General features: G+C 49.2%; 3 protein-coding genes across 10 annotated transcripts in view; 2 read left to right on the top strand and 1 right to left on the bottom strand.

The window, feature by feature from the left end:
• THRAP3 (thyroid hormone receptor associated protein 3) overlaps positions 1-7,635 on the top strand; it is a 72,491-nt gene extending 64,856 nt beyond the window's left edge. For 3 of the 6 annotated variants that reach the window (XM_027537818.1, XM_027537820.1, XM_027537819.1), the window contains 4 exons: positions 1,156-1,343; positions 3,619-3,814; positions 4,258-4,398; positions 6,072-7,635. In XM_027537818.1, the coding sequence (XP_027393619.1) occupies positions 1,156-1,343; positions 3,619-3,814; positions 4,258-4,398; positions 6,072-6,293 (747 nt within the window). In that variant the 3' untranslated portion in view covers positions 6,294-7,635. Of the gene's footprint in view, positions 1-1,155; positions 1,344-3,618; positions 3,815-4,254; positions 4,399-6,071 lie in introns of all 6 variants that reach the window. The other 3 variants (XM_027537815.1, XM_027537817.1, XM_027537816.1) reach the window with 1 other exon arrangement.
• A 421-nt stretch (positions 7,636-8,056) lies between these two features.
• Positions 8,057-22,498, top strand: SH3D21 (SH3 domain containing 21). Of its 2 annotated transcripts, XM_027537821.1 has the most exons (16): positions 8,057-8,731; positions 8,901-9,058; positions 9,150-9,216; positions 9,472-9,590; positions 9,829-9,919; positions 10,093-10,148; positions 10,238-10,283; positions 10,433-10,533; positions 10,646-10,732; positions 10,896-10,938; positions 20,572-20,665; positions 20,753-20,805; positions 20,926-21,002; positions 21,183-22,096; positions 22,185-22,248; positions 22,327-22,498. In XM_027537821.1, exons 1-16 carry the CDS (start codon positions 8,728-8,730, stop codon positions 22,381-22,383), a joined length of 2,031 nt encoding a protein of 676 aa, XP_027393622.1. In that variant the 5' UTR covers positions 8,057-8,727; the 3' UTR covers positions 22,384-22,498. The 2 variants fall into 2 exon arrangements, with proteins under 2 accessions (XP_027393622.1, XP_027393623.1); XM_027537822.1 differs by lacking the exons at positions 8,057-8,731; positions 8,901-9,058; positions 9,150-9,216; positions 9,829-9,919 and having other exon boundaries at positions 9,413-9,590.
• A 756-nt stretch (positions 22,499-23,254) lies between these two features.
• On the bottom strand, positions 23,255-26,189 carry EVA1B (eva-1 homolog B). Of its 2 annotated transcripts, none has more exons than XM_027537824.1 (3): positions 25,467-26,189; positions 24,292-24,389; positions 23,255-23,973 (listed from the first exon to the last, which is right to left on the bottom strand). In XM_027537824.1, exons 2-3 carry the CDS (start codon positions 24,356-24,358, stop codon positions 23,534-23,536), a joined length of 507 nt encoding a protein of 168 aa, XP_027393625.1. In that variant the 5' UTR covers positions 24,359-24,389; positions 25,467-26,189; the 3' UTR covers positions 23,255-23,533. The 2 variants fall into 2 exon arrangements, with proteins under 2 accessions (XP_027393625.1, XP_027393624.1); XM_027537823.1 differs by lacking the exon at positions 25,467-26,189 and adding an exon at positions 24,813-25,003.
• Between the last annotated feature and the right edge of the window lie 41 nt (positions 26,190-26,230).

Below are 26,230 nucleotides of genomic sequence, written 5' to 3'. Positions count from 1 at the left end.
GGGCCCCATTCCCTCCTCAGAAGAAAAGCATGCAGTAAAATAAACCAAGTTACCACCTACCATTCTTGTTAATTAAAACTTCATTATTTCAACAAAAAGCTTAGTTGTGTAAGTAAATGTTAATACAAAGTGAACTGCTCATCCCTTCCTCTTTTTAGAGAGGTTTTTGTTGTTGTTGTTGTTGTTGTTTGTTTGTGTTTTGGTTGCACCACACAGCTTGTGTGGTCTTAGTTCCCTGAGCAGGGATTGAACCCACACCCTCTGCAGTGAAAGCACAGTCTTAACCACTGGTCTACCAGAGAAGTCCCTAGGGAGGTTTTGCTTCCACGAGACAAATCTTAGTGTATAATATGCCTGAAAACCCCTTGCTCCTCTGCTTTCACTGAGTTTCTCAAGAGCTGTTGAAAGCCCTTTGCCTGATAGTTTAGGGTAGAGGGCAGCTGTTGTTGCTGGGCTCACTCTGTCTGTGCGCCACATACTGTGATAGGTTACACTTGTAGAAAGTTAGTGAGAAAATGTTTTCTCATTTTTCTTTTTAAAATAAACTTTGACTTGGTATTGCCAACTTTATGAATTCTTTATTATGGTTTTTGATATGCCTTCTCTAGAGAAATCTGTTGATATAACTAACATTTTGGAAGGCTGTGTAAGTCTTCCGTTGTCTATTATTGGACTCAGTACTGAGAGGTAATTCCAAATGGAGGATAGGTCCAGGGTAGCTGCCACAGTGTAGGTAGGGGAAAGATGACAGCATTTCTACTCCTGCTGGTGACTAAGCCTAAGCCAGCCTAACTAAACACCTTCCAGGGTTAATTTTGGCCTTCTCAGCTTTTCAGCTAGCCAAAGTCATTACTGGACCACAGAGGGAAATAGCAAAGCAAGGGAGGGGTGTGTGTGTGTGTGTGTGTGTGTGTGTGTGTGTAGCATATGCAGAAGGTTATCATCATTATTCTAGAGAATGGGTTTGGGCTCTCTAGGGATTCTCATGAAGTGACTTTGGTGGAACATCCTGTATCCCTCCCGAGTTGGGCGAGGTGCCTCACATTCCCAGTGCTTCCTCTGTACCACTCCATTGGAATAGAAACCACAGTTTGTGGGGTGGTTGAGTTTGTAGTCCTGAATCCCAAAAACCTTAATTTTGATTTCTCTTGGCAGGCTGAGGGAAAATACAAAGATGATCCTGTTGATCTCCGCCTTGATATTGAACGTCGTAAAAAACATAAAGAGAGAGATCTTAAACGAGGTAAATCAAGAGAATCAGTGGATTCCCGAGACTCAAGCCACTCAAGGGAGCGATCAGCTGAGAAAACAGAGAAAACTCATAAAGGATCAAAGAAGCAGAAGTATGTAAACCCTTGTCTGTTGCCTCATTCAGTCTCCTGAGTGGACTCCTTTGTCTGCCCCTCATTAGGCCCTACGGCAGACCCTGCACACTGGAGAACAATTAGGAACTATTTTGTGTAGTTTTCTTTTAACTGTCAATTAAAGTCCCTAGATTGAAAATAGAACTTTTGAATGAAATAGACATAATCCTTGTCCAAAGGAGGCCTCCTGGGAGATAGGCAGTTGATTTGGCTATAGGGACAGTGTGGAGAATCATGGGAATTTCTTTTGCTTTTGTTTTGGACATGTTCTTTGACATGTCCTTTCTCATCACAAATCGTCTTGCGAAGGTTATGTTTTAAAATGGCTCAAAGTTGTATTCAAGTAAAAACTGTCTGGTCAGAGAAACAGGGCAGAACTAGATAGGACAAGCTTGTTGATCTTAAATGCCTTTTAAACTAGTTTCACAGGCACTTCAAGAGAGGTGTTCCAAATATTCTTTAAACAAAGGTAGCATTGTTGAACTTCATAAGGCAGCATTTATGCCAAGGTCTTGTCTCTATTTACATTTTTGAACGTTCCATGACTTTTCAGTCATGCGCGTTAAAGATTGCAGAATTGAAACCCCACGCCTTCCTGTGGGAAGCAGCACTACTTCTGTGTTCCTGACTTCAGCTAGCAAGCACTTTTATATCCATTTTCTGATAACAATCCTTCGAAATAAGCGAGACAATTAGTAGACTATCCCTTTTGCCTGTTTGAAAGATAGAGAAGTAAGCTCATGTCTTCTCTTTCACTTTGTCTATCCTTGCGCTCAGTTAACATACGCATTATGAGCCCTAACAGCTTTCAGGGGTATCCACAGATAGAGGATCTGATAATCCTCAACAGGAAATGGAAGTTGGGATACAGTAGTCTTCTCTGGTGGAAAGGGAGTAGGACCCTTCAAGCCTTTCAGTCCTGGACTTGGATCCCTGATCCTGATTTGTTTCCCTGGGACATATGCCACTGCCTCTGACTTGTTTGTAACCTTAATCAAGTCTCTTGCAACTCTAGTATTTTGTGATTGGGGCAAGAAGAAAAATGATAATCATGCCACTGTTTTCACTGTATACAAAAACTCTTTCTCATATGATTGAAGAATGGCTCACCAAGATCACACAACTAATAAAAGGCAGTGTTGGGACTCAAATCAGGATTTTTGGAGTCTTATTTTTGAAAATCTCTTGAAATAGTGCTGATTTCTAGGAGTCAGACATTTGAGTTATAAGAATTCTATGAGAATAACTTAGTAGGATAATTTAGTAGGATTCAAATATTTGTCTTTGATCTTCTCAAATGTTTGGGGGTTGGGGTGGCTGTGGGGGTGGGGGGTTAGCAAGGTGCTTTTCATAATGGAGGAGGGTAATGATAGGTTACTAACACTTGGCTGGCTTTTCCCTGTAAGTCCTGTACTCCTGGTGGCTGGTACCCTCCTCCACTGCCACATGGCAGGGCTGGCCCCAACCTCTAGTACGTATATAGTGACTCACTGTATTACTCTGTCTAATTTGCCCCTGCTCTGTAATTTCCTCCAGATGAAGGGATGGATGGGAAATAACTCTGGGAAGAATTCCGCCAGATCCTAGGCTTAATGACCTAAACCTGTTGGAGTGCAGTGGAAAGTGGGAAGGGTTTGTGGAGTATTGGTATAATTAGTGCTAGGTTTGAATCCAAATCTGCCTAGTTCTGTCACCTGAACCTCCTGTCTCTAAGATGGGGAAAATAGTACTGAAATCATAATTGCCATTTACTGTATGCGTGCTGTGTCAATGTAGAGTGTTTAAGCACGTTGTTTTTTCGATCTTTAGAACAGCCTCCCAAGACAGGTCATAATCTTCTATGAGAAATAAAACTAACATAAAGTTGAAACAGATGGTAATATATAAAGCCTCTCCTAGCACCAGATACTCTCTGGCTTTCATGACAGTGTTTGTCTCCTTTTGTTTTTCCAGTTCATGCACATGTATTAGAATGAGCTACCAGAGGCCATGCATGGACGTTTTGTCCCTCCTCCTGTATGTGTGTGTCCCATGTTTATCACAGGCTCAGACATAGATATGTCAGTGAACATGACTGAGAGAACTGGGAGGAAGCTCCCCAGTTCCCTGGGTGGGTATGTTGAGGGTGAGTTGGTTTTTCTGGTTACTTGTTTTCAGTGTTCTCATCACAGACACACTCTTGATTGCCCTGTGCTCCTTACTTATGAGCCCCCAGACAAGGACTGTACCCTAGAGGCCTCTTGTGTTTTCATAGGAAGCACCGGAGAGCACGAGACCGGTCCAGGTCATCATCATCTTCCTCCCAGTCATCCCACTCCTACAAAGCAGAAGAGTACACTGAAGAGACAGAAGAGAGAGAGGAGAGTACCACGGGCTTTGACAAATCAAGGCTGGGGACCAAAGACTTCGTGGGTCCAAGTGAGAGAGGAGGCAGAGCTCGAGGGACCTTTGTAAGACTCTGCCCCCTCCCTTTAAGCCCTTTCTCCTGCTAATTCTAATTATGTGCTGATCAGAACATTTATTTTGTTGCCCTTGATACAGGTGATTAGGTCAGTAGACCCTAGAATCTGTGGTTTCCCATTCCCCAGGCTTTCCATTTTTTGAATTTTTTTTTCCCCTGTTCATAATCACTTAGCCAGAAAGCCTCTTAGGGCTTCTGGTCTGAAATTCCTCACTTGTTGTAACTCCTGCTGTATGTAGGGAGGCCCTTATGGCATTGTCCCCGGTCTGGGCTATAGACTTGAGATAAACAGAAAGGGAATAGCTAAAAACCAGTTAACCAGCATACTGACTGGAGGACAGCAGGAAAGTATTTGAATAGAAGACAAGGAGTTGTTTTTCTCCATTCCTTACATGGACCCTTTGTTCCTTTCCCCGTTTATTGCCATAGCAGTTTCGAGCCAGAGGAAGAGGCTGGGGCAGAGGCAACTATTCTGGTAACAACAACAACAGCAGCAACAACGATTTTCAGAAGAGAAGCCGGGAGGAGGAATGGGACCCCGAGTACACACCCAAAAGCAAGAAATACTACTTGGTATGTGTCGGGATAACCAGGAAGGGCGAGGGGGCCTTTGACATACACAGTAGCTGATAGTGAGGCTTTGATTGATTTTTTTTCCCAGAACTGCATGCAGGTATGGCACTGGTTACATGTGTACTTGTGGGCTAGTATAGTTCTGGCAAGATGACTGTTCTCTAGAGAGGCAGTCCTGACCTTGAAAGTGTTATCTAAGATATTTATGGATTCCAGGATAAGTAGGAAAGGTTGCTCTTGCCTTTTTGTCTGTGAAATCATTTTACTGCTCACCCACCCTAAGCCTCCAGCCTTTACAAGGGATAGAACCATTACCTTCCCCAGAGGTGGCAGTTCCACCTTGTCACGCCCCTGCACGATATGGATAAGAAGGACAGTTCTCTTTTTGAGGGAGGGCACCTGTCTCCAGAATGAAACACCACTGGAGCTGGGCTCTTCTAGGCCGAATTACTTGGCCAGTGAGAGAGCTCTATTGCCTTGCTGTGTTAACAGCAGGCTCAGGTCCAAGTTTGATGTGACTGAGTGTTGTAATAACCAAGGTAATCTTGCTGCTGAGTCTGATTACCCATGAGGACTGGCCTGGAAGTAGGAAGCAGGTTGCTGTGTAAATCACTGTGCATAGCCAACTTCGCTTTTCTGGGGCTGCTAGAAGCTACTCTGAGAGGACTCTTGAACCTGTATCTAGGAAAATGTTGGCTGGACTGGGCCCGGGATAGGTACTGGAGTGGGGCTGTTTAGAGGAAGGATAAAAGGCCGTACCTTCTCTGTCCCTGAAGGAGCATTGCCAACCTGATTAATTTAGGCTAGTGAAGAAGCAGCTGGTCCTTTAGCTGAACTAACCCCTCAGGAGCCTCAGGTACTACTAGTGTGCATGGAGGGTTCAGACTCTTTGAAGTCATGGGGCTGATGAGGTAACAGTGACTTTTCAAAATCCTGTCTCATTCATTCATTCATTGGTTCCCTCCTTGTTTCTCATGAGATCATCAGAGCGGGGATTGAGTTATAGGTTTTGTTTTTTCCCTACTCTGCCGCACTGCCTTCTTGCATAAAACTGAGAAAGGAGAAAAGATACAAGACAGGAGGCTGGGTTCTGGCTCTGCCTTTGCCAGTACTGGTCTGAGACTGTGAGCCATCTGCCCTTGGTCTCACTGCCTGTTGTTGGCTGAGGGGAGGCTTGGGGAGAGCTGGATAAATAAGACTCCCAGCTGTGTGTGTGTTCTGTGTTGCTTCCTCTCTTAGCTTACGGACAACTCAGATCAGAAATAGTTTCATGTTTGGGGGGTGATTGGCTTACACCCCCCACCCCCTCCTTGAGAGAGTGTGTTCTAAATAATATGGAGTTACTTAAAGTTCCCCTGGCTGTTTTCTCATCTGCATAGTGGAGGGTTGATAATGATAGGGTAGGGTAGCTGTGAGGATTAAATGAGATAATGTAGGAAAAGGTCTTTGAAGATTTTATCATCATCATCATTACAATGCCTACACGGCTGCCTTAGAATTCAAGGAACCGAACTGAATATTCTCTTAGATCTGAATCAGTAGCATTTTTCGAGTGGGGACAGGGAGGAGAACAGGACAGAGTTTCGTTTGGGAAAGTCACATTTGGGTAGGTGCAGAGGAGAGGCTGCTCTTGTTTACCCTGGCATTGATGACAGTTTTCCTTTTCTTTTAAGCATGATGACCGTGAAGGCGAAGGCAGTGAGAAGTGGGTGAGCCGGGGCCGGGGCCGAGGAGCCTTCCCTCGCGGTCGAGGCCGGTTCATGTTCCGGAAATCCAGCACCAGCCCCAAGTGGGCCCACGACAAGTTCAGTGGGGAGGAAGGGGAGATTGAAGACGATGAGAGTGGGACAGAGAACCGAGAAGAGAAGGACAATTTACAGCCGACAACTGAGTAGTGGCCACTCTTGCTGGGAGCCCCTGCCCGAGGGAGAGAGGCGCCGGGAAGACGGCTGGTGAGGAGCTAAACAGAGGAGCCTCGAGAAGATTCTGAAAATCCCACCCATACCCCCCACCAGCCATGCAAAATATCCTACAACTGCCGAAGAGCATCCTGGCGTTCCACCAGACAGAGGCAGCTGGCCTGGGGTCAGGCCCAGCTCTTGAGCAGAACACACCATGTTGGGCTTTAGCTACATGTTTCTCATTTATTGTTGGTGTGTGGGGTGGGGGCTGGGGTAGGGAGGGCAGAGCGATATAACTTGGATTTTGGTTTGTTCCCTGTTAGAAACCAACAGTTTTATTCTTCATTTCATTACATTTGGAGCTGAGGACTAATTTGATTTTCAGTCTCTTTATCCTTATTTTAAAAGCCCCCTCTTTTTTAGGCATATATAGTAACATTAGCAGAAAGATTTAATTTGGGCAACTTTTGATTCTTAAGAGAAAACAAAGCATGTGAATAAATATTGATGTGTTCACCTCAGTTTGGGACCAAACTGCGTGGGTCTTTGTTAAACTTGGTTTTGTATGTCGAGGAGGAGTTCAAGGCCTTTCTGACCACCTTGTGTTCCCCTTTCTGCGCAGCCATGTATCATGTGGTGTTGCTCCTAACCACACCCCATGTGCGCACCTCCCCTCCCCCCAATATTTTCTGATTTCTTGTGGGCTGGGCTTCCCCTTCTCCACCAGCAGCTCCAGTATCCCAAACTTTCTAGTCCTGCTGATCCTCTCAGCAACAGGGGTGGAAACTGGATGGCAGTTTCTGGTCTGTTTTCTAAGAAACTTCTGACTTCTATTATCTTTACAAATATAAGATGAGAAAATAATTTTTTCAATATTTTTTATTAATCTTTTTATAAAATGAAAAGAAACTCCTATGATCGATTAAGGAAGGTGGTTATGGCTGGGTGGTTTGTGGGGGTTTTTTGTTTTGTGTTTTTTTCTTTTTCCTTTTTTTTTTTTAAACCTTAAGCTTTAAGTTGAAACATTCTCCGATGTCTGGGGGGAAAACATCCTCTTAAAATGGGTCCTTGTGCTTGCCTTCTGGGGAGGCGGTCCTGAGCAGGTGAATCACATGGCATTTATGCATATGTTATATGCGGACTGCACCCACCTTCCCCCCAGCCTTTGCCTCCTGGGTTGTTGATGCTACTTTCCCCTTACTTTGCTACATTTCTATAGTTAAGTTGGTTTTACTTGAATGATTCATGTTTAGGGGGGGAAAAAATGAAAATACCCTTAAAATTTGTTTCAACTCCTCCTGCAAATAAAAAAAATAAATGAAGTGGCAGATGTAAATGGCTCTGGTCATTGTCACCCTGAATGGGTGTGGGTGGGTGTGGTGGAGGGCAAGTGGTAGATGCCCCCCATAGCAGCCTCAGGGAACCAGAAAGATGAAATGTCTGGGGGGCTGGGCCCAGACTGTTGCAGCCCCATCGCCTCCAACTGCACACAAGATGGTTCTGGGAGGAGCCTCAGCTAATCTGTGTTGAGTAATAACTCCTCATTCCCATTCCAGTGATTTTGCTTCATATCCTGTTCCTTAGACACCCTAGGAGAACCAGATTTTTCCACTCTAGTGTCATTGTAAGCAAGGACTTTGGCTTCCAAAGCAGTGGGGCAGGGGTCAAGGGGTGTGGATGACAGGCTTGGCCTTCTGTGTGTTCACCACTAAGCAGGAAGATGATCAGCAGCCCGGCCCACCTGGGACTGGCACTAACCTTTGCCAGCTCTGGCCTTGGCTGTAGGAAAGCACGAGTCTTGAAAGCTCCCAAAGTTGCCTTCCTGTCTTCCCCTGAGGAGAATCCCGAGGTGTTTGCTGAAACCAAGCTAGGCCCCAGTGGCCTGAAGAAAGGGTTTTTAAGCTCTTCCTCCTTGAAGGGACTACAGGGATGAATACACCTTCCAGGGAAAGCAGCAATAACTTTGTGCACACTGAGCAACCAGCCACTCCACCCATCCAGGACCCGACTAAGAGCGGTTGCTGCCTGCTGGGGGCCCCACCCTGGTATGCTGTCTCGACTCCCATGCAGCTAAGAATCAGGAGAGGGTAAGCCAGGGACGGCTGTGTGCCAGTGGCGAGTGGGAGACTCGGCCAAGGCTGGGATACGGAGGGGAGGTAGCTGGGCAGATAGCTTGTCGGGCAGCAGTGACCCCAGCACTGGCCAGAGGTCCTGGAGTCCTCACCCATAGTTGGGGCCGAGCCTGCCGATCCGGGCCGCCCCCTCCTACACCCACTCCCTGCACCAGAGCCCAACCTATGGGCTTGCGTCTCCGCCTCCTTGGCTTCACAATCTCGCGGCTAGTCCCACCCTACCTGGCCCCAGTACTCGGCTGCTAACGCTACCGCACCATCCACCCTGTTCGGCTCCGGAAGGAGCCCTGGAAGCCATGGGTATGTGCAGAGGGTTTGGGGTGGCTCTTCTGCCTGGAAATAGCATTAAAAGCCTACACCACTACTCCGCTCTCCCGCTGTCCACACTGGGTCCGGGACTCGCGCCAGGGCCAGTCAGCCCCTACTGGGCTCTTCTGAACCGTGTGCCCGCGCCATCCTCCTCCCGCAGAGGTGCTGGTCCTGGCCGGATATCGTGCGCAGAAGGAGGACGAGCTGAGCCTGGCGCCTGGTGACGTGATCCGGCAGGTGTGCAAGACGCCCGCACGGGGCTGGATGCGTGGAGAGCTGGGGGGCCGTTGTGGCCTCTTCCCGGAGTCCCTGGTGCAGGTGAGGTAGAGCCGAGCCGGAGGTCAGGCGGCGGTTCTCTGCGCGCTCCCCAGGGAGCTGAGAGCCCCTCTCTCGGTGCGCTCTTTCGCAGGAGATCCCGGAGACCCTCCGCTGCTCTGGGGAGGCCGCGCCGAGACCGCGCTGTGCGCGCCGCCGAGGTGAGCGCTGGGGCACGTGGACGCGCGCGCGCGCTCGGAGCCTCAGCACCCAGGTTGTCCCCAACTTGCCTCGAAGGGCGAGGTTCTGGGCGGGGCTGCGAGGCCACGGCGCGATCCGTGATTGGTTCTCGAGTACAATGCTCCGCCCTGGGGTGGGGCCTGGACCAACGAAGGGTGCGAGCGCGTCCTGCCCCTCCCCCAGCTCCGCGGACTGGAGCGTGAGACTCAAGCTGCTTCACTCTCGACCGACACCAGGTCGCTCAGTCAAATTTCTGGGCCCCCGAAGATGGTGCAAAGCAAACTTCAACTACACCCCGGAGCAGGCGGACGAGCTGCAGTTGCAAGCTGGGGAGATTGTGGAAGTGATAAAGGAGGTGAGGGGATGAGGTGATGAGAGGGGTTTGAGGGGAGACAATGGAATCTCTGAGTGAGGAGACATGGGGGCTGTGAGGTTGTGGGTGATGAAATTGATGAGGGGCACAGAAATGGGAAAGTGAGGGAGCAAGGGAGGAGAGGGGTCATCAGGCAGAATCGGGGTGAATCAGGGTTTAAGACTGCTAGGGAGACCCTTGGGGCAGAACCAGATGCCCCTGCGTCCTCCCCCCTTCCCAGATTGAGGACGGCTGGTGGCTGGGGAAGAAGAACGGGCAGCTGGGAGCCTTCCCATCCAACTTTGTGGAGTTGCTGGACAGTGGGCCCCCAAGTGAGACCTGGACCCTGTGACCCCGTGAACCCCTGTGACCAGACTACAGTCTTCAGTGACCTGCCCCAGTGGCCTGAACCTGTGATCTGCACATCTTGCCCTATGACCCCTTTGACCTCTCCCATGACCTCAACTGCATTAGCACCCTCCCTAACCTCACTATCCCCCACCAGGCCTTGGCAATCCAGACATCCCTTCAGTCATCCTTGGCCCCCAGCGGCCTCCCAAGGTAAAGTGGGTGGAGTGGGCAAAGAGTTGTTGGTGAGTTCCTCTTAGGGGGCTCGAGGCTCAGCTTGGTCCTTGCCCTGCCCCCACTAGCTGAGCAGCCTGACCTATGACAGCCCTCCAGACTACCTGCAGACAGGTGAGCACCCCGCCAAAGGGCCCCTCAAAATCCTCTTCCCCAAACCCCTGTGACTTGCGGGAGGGGGTGCCCAGGTAGGCTGATGGAGGAGGGAGCCTATGACTTGTTTGGGGAGGGGATTTGGCTTCAGTGAACTGAACTCCCCTCAGTCTCCTACCCCGAGACCTACAGGGTCCTGTTTGACTACCGTCCTGAGGCCCCAGACGAGTTGGCGCTTCGGAGGGGCGATGAGGTGAAAGTGCTGAGGAAGGTGTGCAAGGCACAGGGAGGGCACGGGGACGGGGGATGTTGAGAGGGTGGGCTTAGGGAGGGGAGGAGCTTGGGGGTCTGGCTCATTTCCCCACGACCTCTTGCTCTCCCAGGTCACAGAGGATAAGGGCTGGTGGGAAGGAGAGTCTCAAGGCAGAAGAGGACTTTTCCCAGATAACTTTGTGCTCCCACCTCCCCCAGTGAGTACGGAGCCAGGCACCCTGGTGGCAAGGGGCAGGCCACTCTGGACAAAGTTGAGGGTGGTGGCACTCGCTGGACACAGCTGGAGGGCCACCCACAAGCGAGGGTGGACCTAGAAGTGTGAGGGCTCCTCTTCCGATTCTGACACTTTTTTCTGCGTAGATCAAGAAGCTGGTCCCACGGAAAGTGGTATCTCAGGAATCAGGTGGGTGCCCGGGAAGCCTGGGACTGGGGAGTGATCTCTAGGAGGCCCACCAGTCCAGGTGCTCACAGACACCCATAGCTTCCCAGTGGTCCAGTGCACACCCTCAGGAGGTACCCCCATGGGTTAAAGGCCTGGTAGGAATGTGTGGTGGGTCAGTGTTAGGACTGTGTCACTTCGTGTGTGTTACTACGTTCCTCTTCCTCTGTCCTGAGCATGTGGCTATCATTCTCATCAAGGATCGTGTTTACGTTTGTTTCATTTTGTGAGGAAATGTATGGATCGGTATATATGGGTCTTTGAGACTTTGTGTTCAGGTATCTATCAAGTGAGTCAGAGAATAGCTATGTTTATGTGTCAGTGTATCTGTGGGATGTGTCTTTATGTTTTAATGTAATGCACACAATCCAAACATATACGTAACGTATGTGTTTTAAAACTTAACAACGAACACCCCTGGTCGGTCACCCAAACCCAAGAACTAGAATTGCCGGTGGTTTGTGTATTCCTCTTTCCCTTCTGCTCCTCTCCCCACATCAGAGGTAACCAGTAACCACTATCCTGAATTTTTAGTAATTCCCTGGAGTTTTTAGGTGTATTCACTTATGTTATGTGCCTAAACAAGGTATCATTTAATATAGTTTTGTTTTGAGTTGTATAAAAATGGTATCATACGTTTATGGTTTTCTTGTTTCTAGTCAATATTATGTTTCTAAAACTCACATCCATGTTGTGTGTAGATGCAGTTTATTTATTTTTCTTTTCTTTTTAAATATTTATCTGGCTGCTCCAGGTCTTTGTGAGGCACTCGGGATCTTCAGTCTTCACTGTGGCATGCAGGATCTTTTAGATCCCGCGTGCGAACTCTTAGTTGCGGCAGGTGGGATCCAGTTGCCTGACCAAGGATCGAACCTCGGCCCCCTGCTTTGGGAGCACGGAGTCTTAGCCACTAGGGACCACTAGGGAAGTCCCTGTAGTTCATTTGTTTTTCCGTGTTGTTTACTATTCCTTGCAGGAATTACCGCAGTTTGTGTATCTGGTCTATTCCTGGTTGGACGTTTTCACTGTTTTTAGTTTTCACTCTTATAAACGGTGCTGCCATAAACACTGGCTCCCAGTGTGCAGGCATAATGTTTCTCTACATATGGAGTGGTGCTCCTAGATAGTAGGGTATGTGAATAGTCAACTTTTATGAGGTAAAGTCACATTGGTTTCCAAAGGACTTGTACACTTCACTCCACCCCTGGTGTATGAGAGCATACTGATCCAAACCCTCTTAAACGGTTGCTATTATCAGATTTCATTATTTTTGTGAATCTGGCACAAAACAGCATCTCATTGTGGACTTCATTTGTATTTCCCTGGTTAGTGATAGCTGTTGAGTTCTTTATATATTCTGATTATGGGATGTACATGTTATAGATAGTTTCAGTTTATGGCTTTTCTTTTTTTTTTAATGAATAGGAGTTGTAAATTAAAAAAGCTTTTTTGAAGTAAGGTGATTTACAATATTATATTAGTTTCCGGTATACAACATAGTGATTCAAAATTTTTACCTCTTTTACTCCATTTAAAGTTATTGTAAAATATTGGCTATATTTTACAATAATAATAAATCCTTGAAGTGAAAGTCGCTCAGTCGTGTCCGACTCTTTGCGACCCCATGCACTATACAGTTCGTGGAATTCTCTAGGCCAAAATACTGTAGTGGGTAGCCTTTTCCTTCTCCAGGGGATCTTCCCAACCCAGGGACCGAACCCACGTCTCCCACATTGCAGATAGATTCTTTACCAGCTGAGCCACGAGGGGAGCCCAAGAATATTGGAGTGTGCAGCCTATCCCTTCTCCAGCGGATTTTCTGGACCCAAGAATCGAACTGGGGTCTCCTGCATTGCAGGTGGATTCTTTACCAACTGAGCTTTCAGGGAAGCCCAATAAATCCTTACAGCTATTCAATAATAAATCCTTATAGCTTATTTATCTATATATCATTTTTAAAAGTTAGATTCCTCATATGATCTAATTTTTAGTTTTAATTTAATTTTATGGTCAATCATATGAATGACATATGGTATTTGTCTTTCTCTGTCTTCACTTAGCACGACAATCTCTAGGTCCATCCATGTCGCTGCAAATAGCATTATTTTGTTCTTCTTTATGGCCGAGTAATATTCCATTGTGTATATATACCACATCTTCTTATCCATTCCTCTGTAAATGGACATTTAGGTTGCTAGGAGTAATTTCAATGCACATATATCAATCTTATCTTTAATGATTAGTAGGTGTTTTTCTTGTTTAAGAAATCCCTTCATGCCTGAAGTTCAGAAAGACAGTCATTTATATTTTCTTTAAAACTTGTAAAGGGTTGCTTTTCATTGTTAAGTGCCTTTATCTATGTAGCATTGATTTTAGTGAGTGATCCAATTATACGTTTTTCCATATAGACTATCACTTGTTCTGGCACTATATATTATTTCTGCATGTGAGTTTTATTGTGTTTTTTTGAAAATTAGATATCCCGTTTATTCCTGGGCTGTAGAAATATGTTGAATCTGTAAATCCTCAATACTTTTCTATGAAGACAGTCAATTTGATCTGTGAGTAATGACAGTTTGGCTCTATTCATTTCTTACAACCTTTTAGATTTCATTTTCTTATTTTACTTTAGTGGCTAGGATTGTGATACAGTATTGAATAGAAATAGTAATACTGAATATCATTACTATGTTTCTGATTTTAAATGAAATGCTTCAAACTGTTTCCCTTTCACAATGATATTTGATGCTTAGATCTTTTGTAAGTGTGTTTTTGTCTGATTAAGGAAGATCCTATTTCTTTTACTTGGAATTTTTATCAAAAGTGGGTATCAAATTCTCCATTGTTTATGTGAATGATTTGAAATGATTAAATGGGTTTTCTTCTTTAATTTGTCGATGTAAAGATATTTGTAGGATTTTCTAATACTAAATCACCCTTATATTCCAGGGATGAATTCATATTGGTCATGGTTTATTTTTTTTTATATGCTATTGGGATACCGCCTCAGTTTTTTTTTCCCCCTTCAGATTTTTGCATTTATTTTTACTGTCTTCATCTGATTATCAATACTATACTGGCCCCTGAATGAGTTAAAGAATATACTTTTTTAAACCAATTATTTGTTTATTTTTGGCTGCACTGGGTCTTCATTGCAGCACATGGGCCCTTTGTTGCTGTGTGTGGGTTTTCTCTAGTTGTGGCGAGCAAGGGTTACTCTCCAGATGTGGTGTACGGGCTTCTCATTGCAGTGGCTTTTCTTGCTGCAGAGCTCAGGCTCAGTAGCTGTGGCACACGGGTCTAGTTGTCCCACAGCATGTGGGATCTTCCCAGGCCAGGACTTGAACCCATGTCCCCTGCATCAGCAGGCAGATTCTTAATCCCTGGACCACAAAGGAAATCCCAAGGAATATACTTTTTTTTTTTTCCTTATCTTTAAATATCTATCAGATCTTACATAAGATGGGAATCGTCTTTCTCTGAAAGCTGATAAAATTTGCTTGTAGATTCATCTGGTCCTGTTCTCTTCTGTTATGAGAAAATTTTAAACTACTTCAGTTTTTTTATAGTTATAAGCAAGTCTGCCTTCTGGCTCAAATTCTTTTTTTCTTCCCTTCCCCACTTTCTGGCTTAAAGGAACAGAAATAGCTCACATTTTCAGAAGTTGGAAACCCACAATCAGGATGTTGACATGGTGGTGTTCTCTGTGAAGGGTCTGAGGGAAGAATCTTTCCTTGCTTCTTCTTAGCTTCCGGCGGTCTGTGGCTTGTAGATGCATCGCTCTGTTCTCTGTCTCGGTCTTCATAAGGTCTTCTGCCCTGTGTGTCTCTGTCCAAATTTCCCTCTGCTAATAAGGATACCAGTCACTGGGTTAGGGTCCACCCTAACCTAGTATGACCTCCTCATAACTTTCTTACATCTACAAAGACCCCTTTACAACTGTTCTTTAGAGGACTTTGCTTTGGATCTCAGAGGGAGAAGAAACTTCACACCTTAGGAGATGTACACAAGAAGCCTTCTGTTTCCTGCTTCCTGGGTAACCATGGTTGACCAAAAATCTCGTGAAATTTCTTGAGTCGGTTCTAGTGAGTTATATGTTCAAATTATCCATTTAATCAATATTTTCTAATCATTTATATGATGTTTTTCATAATATTCTCTTATAGTCTTTTTAATCTCATCTGTATCTGTAGTTACATCTTTTCTTCATTTCTAATAGTGTTTATTTTTTCCTTTCTCTTTTCTTATTCAATCTCTTGTTAGTATATTCTTATTCAGTCTCCTGTTACTATATTCTTATTCAGTCTCCTGTTACAATATTCAAATACTTAAAAAAAAAATTCTAACCATTTTTAAGTGTACAGTAGTGTTAACTATATGCACATTGTTTTGCAAAAGATCTCTAGAAATTACCTTTGTTTTTTAACTCAGTTTGCGATTCTTTTTGTTTGGTGATATATTGACGAGTTTAGACTATATTAATCATAATTATTTTAAAATATTTTTCAATGATTCTTTTATTTTTTTCATGTTTCACTTTTTTCATTTTTCTGAAATTTGCACTTTATATTTATTATTTTAGTGATTGCTCTTGAAATTTACCAGATGTATTTAACTTTACAAGTCTGAATTCAAAGTCTTAACCTTTCTCCTGAACAAAACCTCCAACTATTGTTTTTTAATTATTTCTCCTTTCAATTCTGTAAGTGTTTTGTTTTATATATATTTGAGGATTTGTTTTTAGGCACATATACATTTGTAATTATTATCTCTTCCTGATGTATTCACCTGCTTATCATTATAACTCTCCCTCTTTGTCTTCAGTAATTTTTCTTGTCTCAAAGCTTGTTCTGTCTGATATTAACATTTTGGTACTATTATGGTTACTATTCGTGTGATATATCTTTCTCCAATCTTTTATTGTCAACCTGTTTGTGTCTTTAAATCTGTTGTCCACAGTATGTAGTTGGATCTTGTTTTTTTAATTCAGTCTGACATTCTCTGCCTTTAAATTGGGGTGTTTAGGTCAGGAGTTAGCAAATTGTGGTTTATGGGCCAAATCTAGCCTGTCATCTTTTGGGGGGAACGTGGGTGAACAGCTTTACTAAGATAAACTCACGTACAGTTCACTCCTTCAAGTGTGCAATTCAGTGGTGTTTGGTATAGTCATAGTTGTGCAACATCACCCACTGTACTTTAAAAGTTATATATATATTTGGCTGTGTCGGGCCTTGGTGTGGGATGCAGGATCTTCGATCTTTGTTACGGCATGTGGACCTTTAGTTGCACCCACAGCTCTTAATTGTGGCATGTGGGATCTCCTTCCATGACCAGGGATCAAACCCAGGCTGCCTGCATTGGGTGTGCAGAGTCTTAACCCTTGGACCACAAGGGAGGTTCCACCGGCTATACTGTTTAGCCATTATCCCATCAGTTTCCCCATTCTCCCCTCCCCATCCCAAGACAACCACTAATCTTTGTCTTGATAGATCTGCCTCCATTTCATATACATGATATCATATCATATATGGTCTTTCTAATGGGCTTCTTTCACCTAGAATAATATTTTCAAGTTTCATCCATTTTGTAGTATGTATGTAGTTCATTCCTTTTTATTGCCTAATAATTCTTTTTTAAAAATTATTTATTTTTTTGGCTTCCCAAGGTCTTAGTTGTGGCACACAGGATATTTTAGTTGCAGCATGTGGGATCTAGTTCCCTGATCAAGGATCAAACCTGGGACCCTGTACTGGCAGATGGATTCTCATCCGCTGTGCCACCAGGGAAGTCCGGGCTATGAACTTTTGTGTACAATATTTTCTGTGGATATGCTTCCATTTCTCTTGGGTATATACCAGTGAAAGAAATTCTTCCAGGGGAAGATCCCCTGGAGAAGGGAATGGCAACCTACTCCAGTATTCTTGCCTGGAGAATTCCATGGACAGAGGAGCCTGGTCAGCTACAGTCCATGGAGTCACAAAGAGTTGGACACAACTGAGCAACTAACACACACACACACACACACACACGATCTATTTTTAACTTTGAGAAGAACTGGCAGGCTGTTTTCCAAAGTGACTACCATTTTATATTCCCGCTAGTAGTGTATGAGGGCTCCAGTTTCTCCACATTCATACCAACACTTGTTATTATCTGTCTTTTGATTGTAACTATCCTAGTGGATGTGAAATGCTATTTCATTGTGGTCTTGCTTTGCATTTCTCTGAAAGCTAATGATGTGGAGTATCTTTTCCTGTTTATTGGCTACATGTATACCTTATTTTGAAGAAATGGTCCTTTGCCCAATTTTTAGTTGGGTTGGCTTTTTACTATTGAATTGTGGGAGTTCTTTATATTTTCTAGGTAAAAGTCCCTGATGATGTATGATTTGCAAGTATTTCCCCCCGTTCTTTGGGTTGGCTTTTCACTTTCTTGATGGTGTTCTTTGATGCACAAAAGTTTAAAATTTTTTTGAAGTCACACTACCCATTTTTTCTTTGGTTGCTGCACTTTGGGTGTCATAGCAGTGAAACCAATGCCAAATCCGAAGTTGCACACCGTATTGATTGAGTGCTCTTCAACCATGGCAGTGAAGCTGCTGACCTTTCTCTGTCCCACCCTGTAGAACGGCCGCGTGGACCAAGGCAGCATGGACTGGGGGAAGGAAGGGAGCAGGCAAGAACACCATGAGGCACAAATACTTCTCAGATTATTTTACACCTTTGGTCAGTATCCCAGTGCTGAAATGGTGGTTTATCACTTTTAATCCAGCTTTATAGTTGCTGTGTGGGGAGAGGGTTTATCTACCATCTACCTCACTCAGCCATAGTCAAACCCTGCTTCTGTTACCCATTCCTTTTAACACTGCTTTCAAATTTTCACTCCTTGTCTCATTCTACTTCTGGTTTACTAATTCTCTCTCTAGCTTTTATCTAGGTTTAATCTGCTGTTTAACCTATACATTGCATTTTATTTCACAAATACTAACTCATTCCTTTTAACATCGTTTTCAAATCTTCACTCCTTGTGTCATTCTACTTCTAGTTACTAATTCTCTCTCTAGTTTTTATCTAGGTTTGATCCGCTGTTGAACCTATACACTGCATTTTATTTCACAAATGCTATTTTTCATCTCTAGTAGTTCAGAACTCTTTTTTTCTCTCCCCCAAAAATCTGCTTGTTTATGCCTAATGGTCCTTTTCTTGCATGCTCGCCCTTTATTTCTTCAGATATATTATGCATGACTGCGCTGTGTTCCCTTCCTGACACTTCCAGTATCTGCTGTGTGTTGCGTCTGCTGACTCCTGCTCTCAGTGGTCTGCCATCTCGTGTGTTTTAGGATCTTTGTATACGATCCCAATCTGTGGGAGTCTGGCATGTAGGGAAAAAACTTGCAGAGAGGACTTGCTTTTACTCCTGCCAGTAGCCAGAGGGCACCAACCAGCAGCGACTACTGCAGTCCTCCGGAAGAAGGTGGTGCTAGGTTCTCGCTGCTCTGTGGCTACCGGGCTGTGGGCCTATGATGAGCCAAGGGAGCAATACCCGGGCCACCTGCTCCTCACAGTTCCCAGGCTCTGTAGCCACAAAGTAGGCCTGCTCTCTCACTTCCTTTCTGGCCCCAGTTCCTCCCTTTCTTGTGGATTTCTCCTACCTCTCTTATGTCCAGTGGTGCCTTAAAATTGTATCCAAAAGCAGGATATAATTGCTGTCTAGTGGGAGGGTCCCACAGAACACCTAACCGGCCACACTACAAGAAGCTGGAGTCGGTTAACATTTCCTGAGCATTTGACTGTATGCCAGCCACTAAGCACCTCACAGGTTGTCACTCAGACCTCACAGAACCCTACCAGATGGGTATTCTTGTTATCCATGTTTTATGGGTGAGGACACAGGGCACAGAAAGGTTAAGTTACCGGCCAGGTTCCCACCCATCTGGCAAGTAATAGAGCAGGAATTCCAAACCTGCTGTCTGGCTGTAGGAGCCATGCTCTCGCCCACTGCGACCCATTATTGGGGGATTCTGTTTGTATCTGGGTGTGATACCATGTGTGTAAGTCAGCTTCAGCATGCATGCATGTGCCTGGGTGGCTGTTTCTGTAGATGTGGAGGTGAATGTCACTTGTGCGACTGCCTTCAGATGCTGACTTCTCCGTGTGGCCTTCCCTGATCGCCCTATTTAAAATTATACACGCCCCCCCTACTTATTCTTCCTCAGTACAACTAATAAATCTCTGGCATGCGTGCTAAGTTGCTTCAGTTGTGTCCAACTCTTTGCAGCCTTATGGGCTATAGCCCACCAGGCTCCTCTGTCCATGGGCTTCTCCAAGCAAGGATACTGGAGCCCTCCTCCAGGGGATCTTTCAGACCCAGGGATCAAACCTGCGTTTCTTTCATCTGCATTGGCAGGTGGGTTCTTTACCATTAATGCCTCCTGGGAAGCCCAATAACTATCTAACGCACTACATAGTTTATTTTTTTTTTAAATATTGATTTGTTTGGCTGTATCTGGTCTTAGTTGTGGGATGTGAGATCTTCCTTTTGTCATGTGAGATCTTTCGTTGCAGCACACGGGCTCTAGAGCGCAGGCTCAGTAGTTGTGGCACGCGGGTTTAGTTGCTCCGCAGCATGTGGGATCTTAGTTCCTCGACCAGGGATCGAACCTGTGTCCCCTGCATTGCAAGGGGGATTCTTAAGCACTGGACCACCAGGGAAGTCCCCACAGTTTACTGCTTTTGTTTGTGTCGGTTTCTCCAGTAGAACGCGGGCCCTCTCTGGCTGCTGTGGGGCAAGCACACCGTAGGCAGGGTGGGTGCAGCCCGTGCCCAGGTTGGAGGCTGCTGCAGTAGTTCTCGTGAAGATGGTGTGACTTGATCTAGAGAGCATAGTCATGGAGGTGAGGATGTGTGGCTGGATTCAGGGTGTGTTTAGAACAGACAGGACTTACTGATGGTTTGTGCGTGCAGCAAAAAGGAATAAAGGTGTCGAGGGGGACGCCTCACTTTGTCATCTGAGTGAGTGGGCGAGTGGGTGAGATGGGGGACACTGGGAAAGGGCCAGATTCCGAGGGCAAGGAGGTTGAGAAGCCAGAGGTTAGCTCTGCTAAGTGTGTGATGCTAAGTGGAAATACTGCGAGGCCGATCGGGTATGAGTCTGGAGTCCAGGGAAGAGGAAGGGACTAGAGCTGAAAATCTGGCAGTTGTTGGCTTATTGATGATAATTAGACTCATAAGACTGGATGAAGTCTCCTAGGGAGTAGACATGATAGAGAAGACAGAGGAGGGAGTGTGGACTGGAAGCGGAGTGGCTGTTGCCGTGTCCAGGAAGCAGAAGAGTCTGAACCAGCTGTGGGCACTAAGCTGAGTACAAGTTGTAGAAAAGCATGGATTAAAAATCGGTGGGATTTGGAGCCGTCTCCCCACAAAGCCTCCCTGACAACTCTTTGGGGTGTTCCTGGGTGGTCAGTGTCCCCAGAGCTCCCAGCAGCCGGTCAAATATGATTCATCTCCTGTTACTAGTCCCTGCACAGCACAGGACAGGGTCAGTGACTCTTAGATGAAAGCAATGAGTGAGTGAACAAATGTCCCTCTGCCCTCCTAGCTCCTATTAAGGAACCCAAAAAGATGGTGCCCAAAACAGTCCTCCCTACAGCCAAGAAGCTGGTGACAGCTCCCACTGAGCCCAGCAAAACCAAGTAAGGAGCGGGGTATGGGGGAAGGAGGATACGAAAGAAATACTGCTCCCTGCCCCCAGCCCCGGGTCTGATGGGGATGTGTTTCAGGCCATCTTGGACACCCAGCGAAGACAGTCAGAAGCGCCCCTCTCGAAACTCCAGTAAGTCTCACTGCCTCCCTGAAGTGGGGTGAGCCCTGGGGTGGTTGTGCTAAGGGGACAGAGATGGGGAGCGGCTTGGGGTCTAAGTAGGCCTGGATTCCTGAGAGTCTGCTCTCACAGGCTCCAACAGCAGTTTCCAGCCTGGCAGAAAGCGATCTAAGATGCAGGCTTCCCAGCAACGCCCTGCAGCCAGTCAGGTGAGAGGCACGAGACCTGGGAGAGCAGGGATCCTAGACCTGGGAGAACGGGGATCCTAGATGGAGGCTGGTTCCCAGGGGTGTGGCCTGTGAGGGTGAAGGATCCCAGGCTGAGGGGAACCAGACTCAGACCATCAAGGTACCCATCCCTTGGCTGAGTCTGCACCCGCATCACTACAGGATGAAAAGCAGAGCCGCCTTACAAAGGGCCCTCGTGTGAATAAAACCCCAGTTCTGAACAAGACCTCCAGCCCAGAGAAGACACCAGTTCTGGATAGGGCCCCCAAACCAGAGAAGACCCCACCTCCAGATAAGACCCCTAGTCCAGAGAAGACTCTGTCTCCAGATAAGTCCCCTAACCCAGAGAAGACCCCACCTTCAGAAAAGATCCTCACTCCAGAGGAAACCCTAACTCCAGAGAAGGTCCCTACCCTAGAGGAGACCCCAACCCTGGAGGACAAGGCCCCCAGTCCAGACAGGGTCCTTTCTGTGCATGAGGCCCAGGTCCCAGAAGTCCTACTTGAAGAAGAGGCCGCTGGTCCAAAGGCCGCTCCGGGGGATGAGGCCCCCACCCTAGGAAAGGTCTTGACCCCGGAGCCTGTGGGAGCCAACACTCAGTCCCATGACTTCTCTCCGGAGGAAGACGCCCCGCCAAACGCCAGGTCTCTTGAGGCCAGTGAGGCTCAATCCCAAGAGGAGGTGCACATGCCAGAGGAGCCCCTCCTCGGCATGGTGAAACAGCCCCTGGAGAGGAGGGCCAGCTCCCCTCTCCAGTCCGAGTCCAACCCCAAGTCAGGGTCCGCGCCTGCCCTTGAGAAGGCCCACCCTCAGGAAGAGGCGACGACCCTCCTGGAGGAGGCACCAGCAAAGGCTGAGGCTGCCCCCAAAGAGGAGGAGTCTCCCAAAGAAGGGGTGCCCTCCAAAGAGGTAACCCCTGCTCAGAAGAGTGCGGAGTTCCAAACGCCCCCCACCCTGCGCTCCTCGGCCCCGCCAAATCTCACAGACCGCAGAAGTGACGGAGACGACATGTTGAGGATAAAGGACCAGGTGGAGGCTTTAAGGAAGTCGCTGGAGCAGATGGGGGTGCAGCTGGAGTAAGTGGGGAGAGGTGCGGGGAGGCGAGGGGTGCGGGCTCTAGGCTTGCCCGGCCCACCCCTTCCCCTGGGTCTCCCATGTCCGCAGAAAGAAGCTAACTGACATCTGGGAGGAGCTGAAGAGCGAGAAGGAGAAGCGCCTACTGCTGGAGGTGGGTGGGGTGCGGGTCCCAGGCGGGGCGGGGCGGGGGTGGGCGGCTGGCCCTCCCCTGACGCCCTCTCTCCACTAGGTTCAGATGAAGCAGAGGGACCGGGGCTCCATTCACGCGCAGACGCAGACGCATTGAGGGTGGGCCCGGGAGGGACTGCGGCGGGACCTGGAGCTAAGTCAGGCTCTGGCCACCCACGTCCTTGCACACGTCTTCGGAAAACGCCGGAAAGTAAACTCTGCAGAGTACGCGCGCCACGCCTCCCTGGTCCGTGCGGGGCGGGGCCTGCGCGGCGGGGCGGGCGCTCGCGCTCGCGTTCTCTGCAGTCCGCATTCCTGGCAGTAGCTCGCGGGCACATCTGGCCAACATGTGGCTCCCATTACCGTTCCCAAGGCCTGCGCACGGCTATTTTTATCCACCGGATGGCCGGGGGAGGGTGTCTCCTACGGACGCCAGCTCCCCCCAACGCTGGAGAAATGGCAGGCAGTAGGGGCCCTGGAGGGTTCGGGGATCTGCCCGCGGGCCGGATTCCGGAATCCAGCTGTGCGCCAGGGGAGGGGCCGGGCCGGCCTGCTCTCCAGCCCAGACCCCTCCCAATTGGTCTCACTGCCCTTTCAGAGGGACTCATAGGAATGCAGCGACGGACACGCACTCCACGGTCCAGCTCAGGCACACTTGGTTACACTGGGGGTAATAGCGCCTTAGCGTCAAGGTCAGGGTCCCGAGGCCTTGTATGCATGTGTGTGTGTAGAGACAGGGGCGACCTGTACCCAGGCGTTTCCCGGTAAGGAATGCAGTTTAAGGAATGCGGTTGATTTGTGTGCGTGTGTCTGTGGGTGCAGCAGGCGTGTGTTTTTGCCATGTGTGAACTGAATGCAAGCATGTGTGCCGAGGTGTGAGTTGCATGGAAGGAGGTGGGCAGCCTGGTAGAGGGATCTCAACCCTAGGGCCCCCGACATGGCAAGAGCCTGGGGGTTATTAGAAGCAAAGGTAACAGAGGGAGACTAAGTCACTGAGAATGCAGCTTTCATTGGTCACGTCACCTCTTAACCGTCCCCCAGAGAGGGGATGAGGACCCAGCGTCCTACCCTACCCCCAGGGCGTTCTGGCTGGACAAGGGAAGGGTGTGTCCCAGAGGGCCAGAATCCAGGCCCGATAGCACCAGGGGAGCCGTGGGGGCGGGCCCTCCATAGCACCGTGGGCAGGGGCAGTCCAAAGGTCCTGGGGCAGCTCCGAGCCCCTACGCATGTCCTGGATGCTGAGCACCTTGCAGCGCGAGTGGGGCCGGTCAGTAATAGTGCATGCGGCCCAGGGTGCCCGTGCCCGTGGGGCTGGGCCCCAGCGTGCCAGTGCCCAGCAGGTCCGGCTGTCCGGTGCGCCAGATCTCTCGAAGAATCCGTTCCCGTTCCTCCAGCCGCTGTGCCCGCTCCAGCTCCTCCGCGGAAGTGAAGACATTGACGCTCAGGGGCCCGTCGGGCTCCGTGGACAGCTCGGGGCCCGGCAGCGTGTCGTCGGGGCCCAGCCGCGTCACCGTGTCCTCCTCGTCGTCGTCCTCCTCCTCGTCATCCTCGGCCTCCAGGGTGCTGCTGCGGAGGTCCCGGCGCGGGGCGGGGCCGCGGGGCCGCGGGCGGGGTGCACAGGAGATGCTGATGACTAGCAGGCACAGGGTGAGGAGCAGCCCAAAGCAGACGCCCAGCACGAAGTAGAGGCCAAAGCTCTCAGGGTTAGCTGGGGGTCAGAGGGCAGAAGTCATGGAGGGGGCCTGATGCGCGGGGGTCATTCCATCTCGAAAAGACTCCAGGTTCTAAGTTGGGGGGGGCAAAGACAGCACCCCCTATTTGAAGGACCTTAGTAGCCGTCATTGGGCAGTCGGGGGGAGTGAGGATGGCGGTGGGTGGGAGTAAGTAACTGGCTAAGCGCGGGGAGCGGGGGGGGGGGCGGGGGGGGCGGTGGGTGGGGGTAGGGTATAGTCAGTGGCGGGAAGGATGGGGTGGAGGGGGGCCTGATGGGGCGGGGAGGGGTCCGTGTCTCGGGGTCTGCCCTCACCGCGGATGTGCGCGTAGGCCGCCAGGCTGTTGCTGAGCAACTCCATGTCCCTTCGAGGGGCATCCATGCTTCTCTGGGGGCGCAGCTCCCCTGTCAGCCTGCGAGGTCAGTAAGGTCAGATCCTTCGCCCTCTCTAGAGCCGACCGTGTCCCCGATTCCTCCTCGGGGCAGCTCCGCTCCCTGGAAGGGCAGCCCCAGCCAGGTTCCACCCAGGAGAGAGCGGCTTCCTAACTTCCTTGCAGACTTGGGCCCTGGCTGGGGGTGGGGGTGGGGGGGTTGTCCTTCCTCGGGCGCGGGCGCCCCAACAACCTAAGGGACCGGGGAGTGAGCCGCAGGAGGCTCCGCCTCCTAGTGGGGTCCCCAAAAGAAGCCTGCTTTTGCCGTCCGAGAAGCGCGATGGAGGAGGGAGACGCGGGCGCCTTCCCACTCCCTGGGCGGGCTCCGGGAAGGGAAGCCGCCTCCCTCTTCCATTCCGCCCGCCCCGTGGGGATCCCCCGGCCCGGAGGCCGGGGCTCACTCACCGTCAACGCCCCGCTTCCCTGCTGCCCGGCCCCGGCGCGTCCAGCGGCCGCAGACACCCGGGGCCCGGCCGCTCCCGCCCCGTCCGGTCCCGGCCGCCCGCCCGCCTGTCCTCCCGGCTCGGCTCCCAGGCCGCAGCAGCGCGGGCCGGACTCGGGCTGATGGATCGGCCGGCGGAAAGTTTCCTCCGAGGAAAGAGGAGGGACGGGACGCGGCGGGGCGGGGCGGGGCGGGGGAGGCGGGGAGGAAAAGGGCCGGGAGAGGAAGGGGAGAGGAGGGTGAAGTGAGGGGGGCGGCCTGAGGGGCCGTCTGCTCCCCCACAGGAAACCGCTGGGGAGGCGGGTTGCAGGGACCCGCCCCCAGGCTGCTAATAACAATAATGAGGATGGGGTTCTGCCGAGGTGCCAGGCAATAGGCTAAATCCTTTACAATATTTTTTTTTTCATTTAATCCTAACCCTATAGCGTGGGGACCATTATCCTGGATAAGTCAGATGAGTCATGGAGAGACTAAATAGCTTTACCCCCATGGTCAGGATTTGAACCCACAGTTCTCTGACCCCGGGCTCTTAACCCCTTCCCTAAACCTTGCTCTTCCTCCCCGGAGGCCCCCTCACCCAGGGGAGACTGCCCCTTTCCCCAGTTCAGATGCCAGACCTCTCCCAGACGCTCTGCCACAATGTCCAGGGCCCGGGCTCTCCACCCCTCTTCTCAGAGCCCCCTCCACGAGTGTGTCCAGCTGGCCCAGCTCTGGTCGTGCAGGATTAATGAATGTTGGACTATGGCATCAAGCCAGACCCAGGCCAGCCTTGCAGAGCCCAGCCCAGGGCTTCTGCTGGCCCCTGTGCCCTTCTGCCACCAGAGCACAGGGCAGAGGTGTGTTTGGCTCTGGGCTAAACCTGCTGGTGCATGTGCATGCATTTCCACCCAGGCTCGGGGCTCGTGCCTGCAACATGTGTGTGATCAGCATGCGGCCAGGTCTTCTTCCTGCCCAGACTCCCAGGCCCCCCCTTTCAGGCCCCCCTTCCTGTGCTGGGCCTGGGGTGAGGGGGAGGCCTTCTTGGCAGGAGCCTTAGAGAGGAGGAGGGAAGGAAGGGGGGAGAGGAAATTGCAGACATAGCTGAAGGCACAGCCTGAGGCCTTGGGGCCAGTGACCCCCCTTTCTGTCCAGGCTGGAGACCCCCGCTCCCAGTCCTGAGTCTGGGTTCAAGCAGAGGGCAGATCTGGTTGGGAAAAGAACTAGGATGACTACCATGGGGGAGGGGAGAGGGGCTTTTGGTGTCTCTGTGACTGTTTAGTCTGTTCTATGAGTGTGTGTGGAGGTATGTCTGCCTATGTTTGTATATCTGTGTCTATTTTCGTGTTGTATCTGCCTGAGCACTTTTGTGGGGTTGAGTATGTCTGTGTATCAGTCCATTCAG

The sequence above is a fragment of the Bos indicus x Bos taurus genome, chromosome 3 (assembly GCF_003369695.1).
Source record: "Bos indicus x Bos taurus breed Angus x Brahman F1 hybrid chromosome 3, Bos_hybrid_MaternalHap_v2.0, whole genome shotgun sequence".
NCBI classification, from domain to species: domain Eukaryota; kingdom Metazoa; phylum Chordata; class Mammalia; order Artiodactyla; family Bovidae; genus Bos; species Bos indicus x Bos taurus.
The sequence above is the reverse complement of the archived record's forward strand: the minus strand, read 5'-3'. Positions and strand labels throughout refer to the sequence as shown.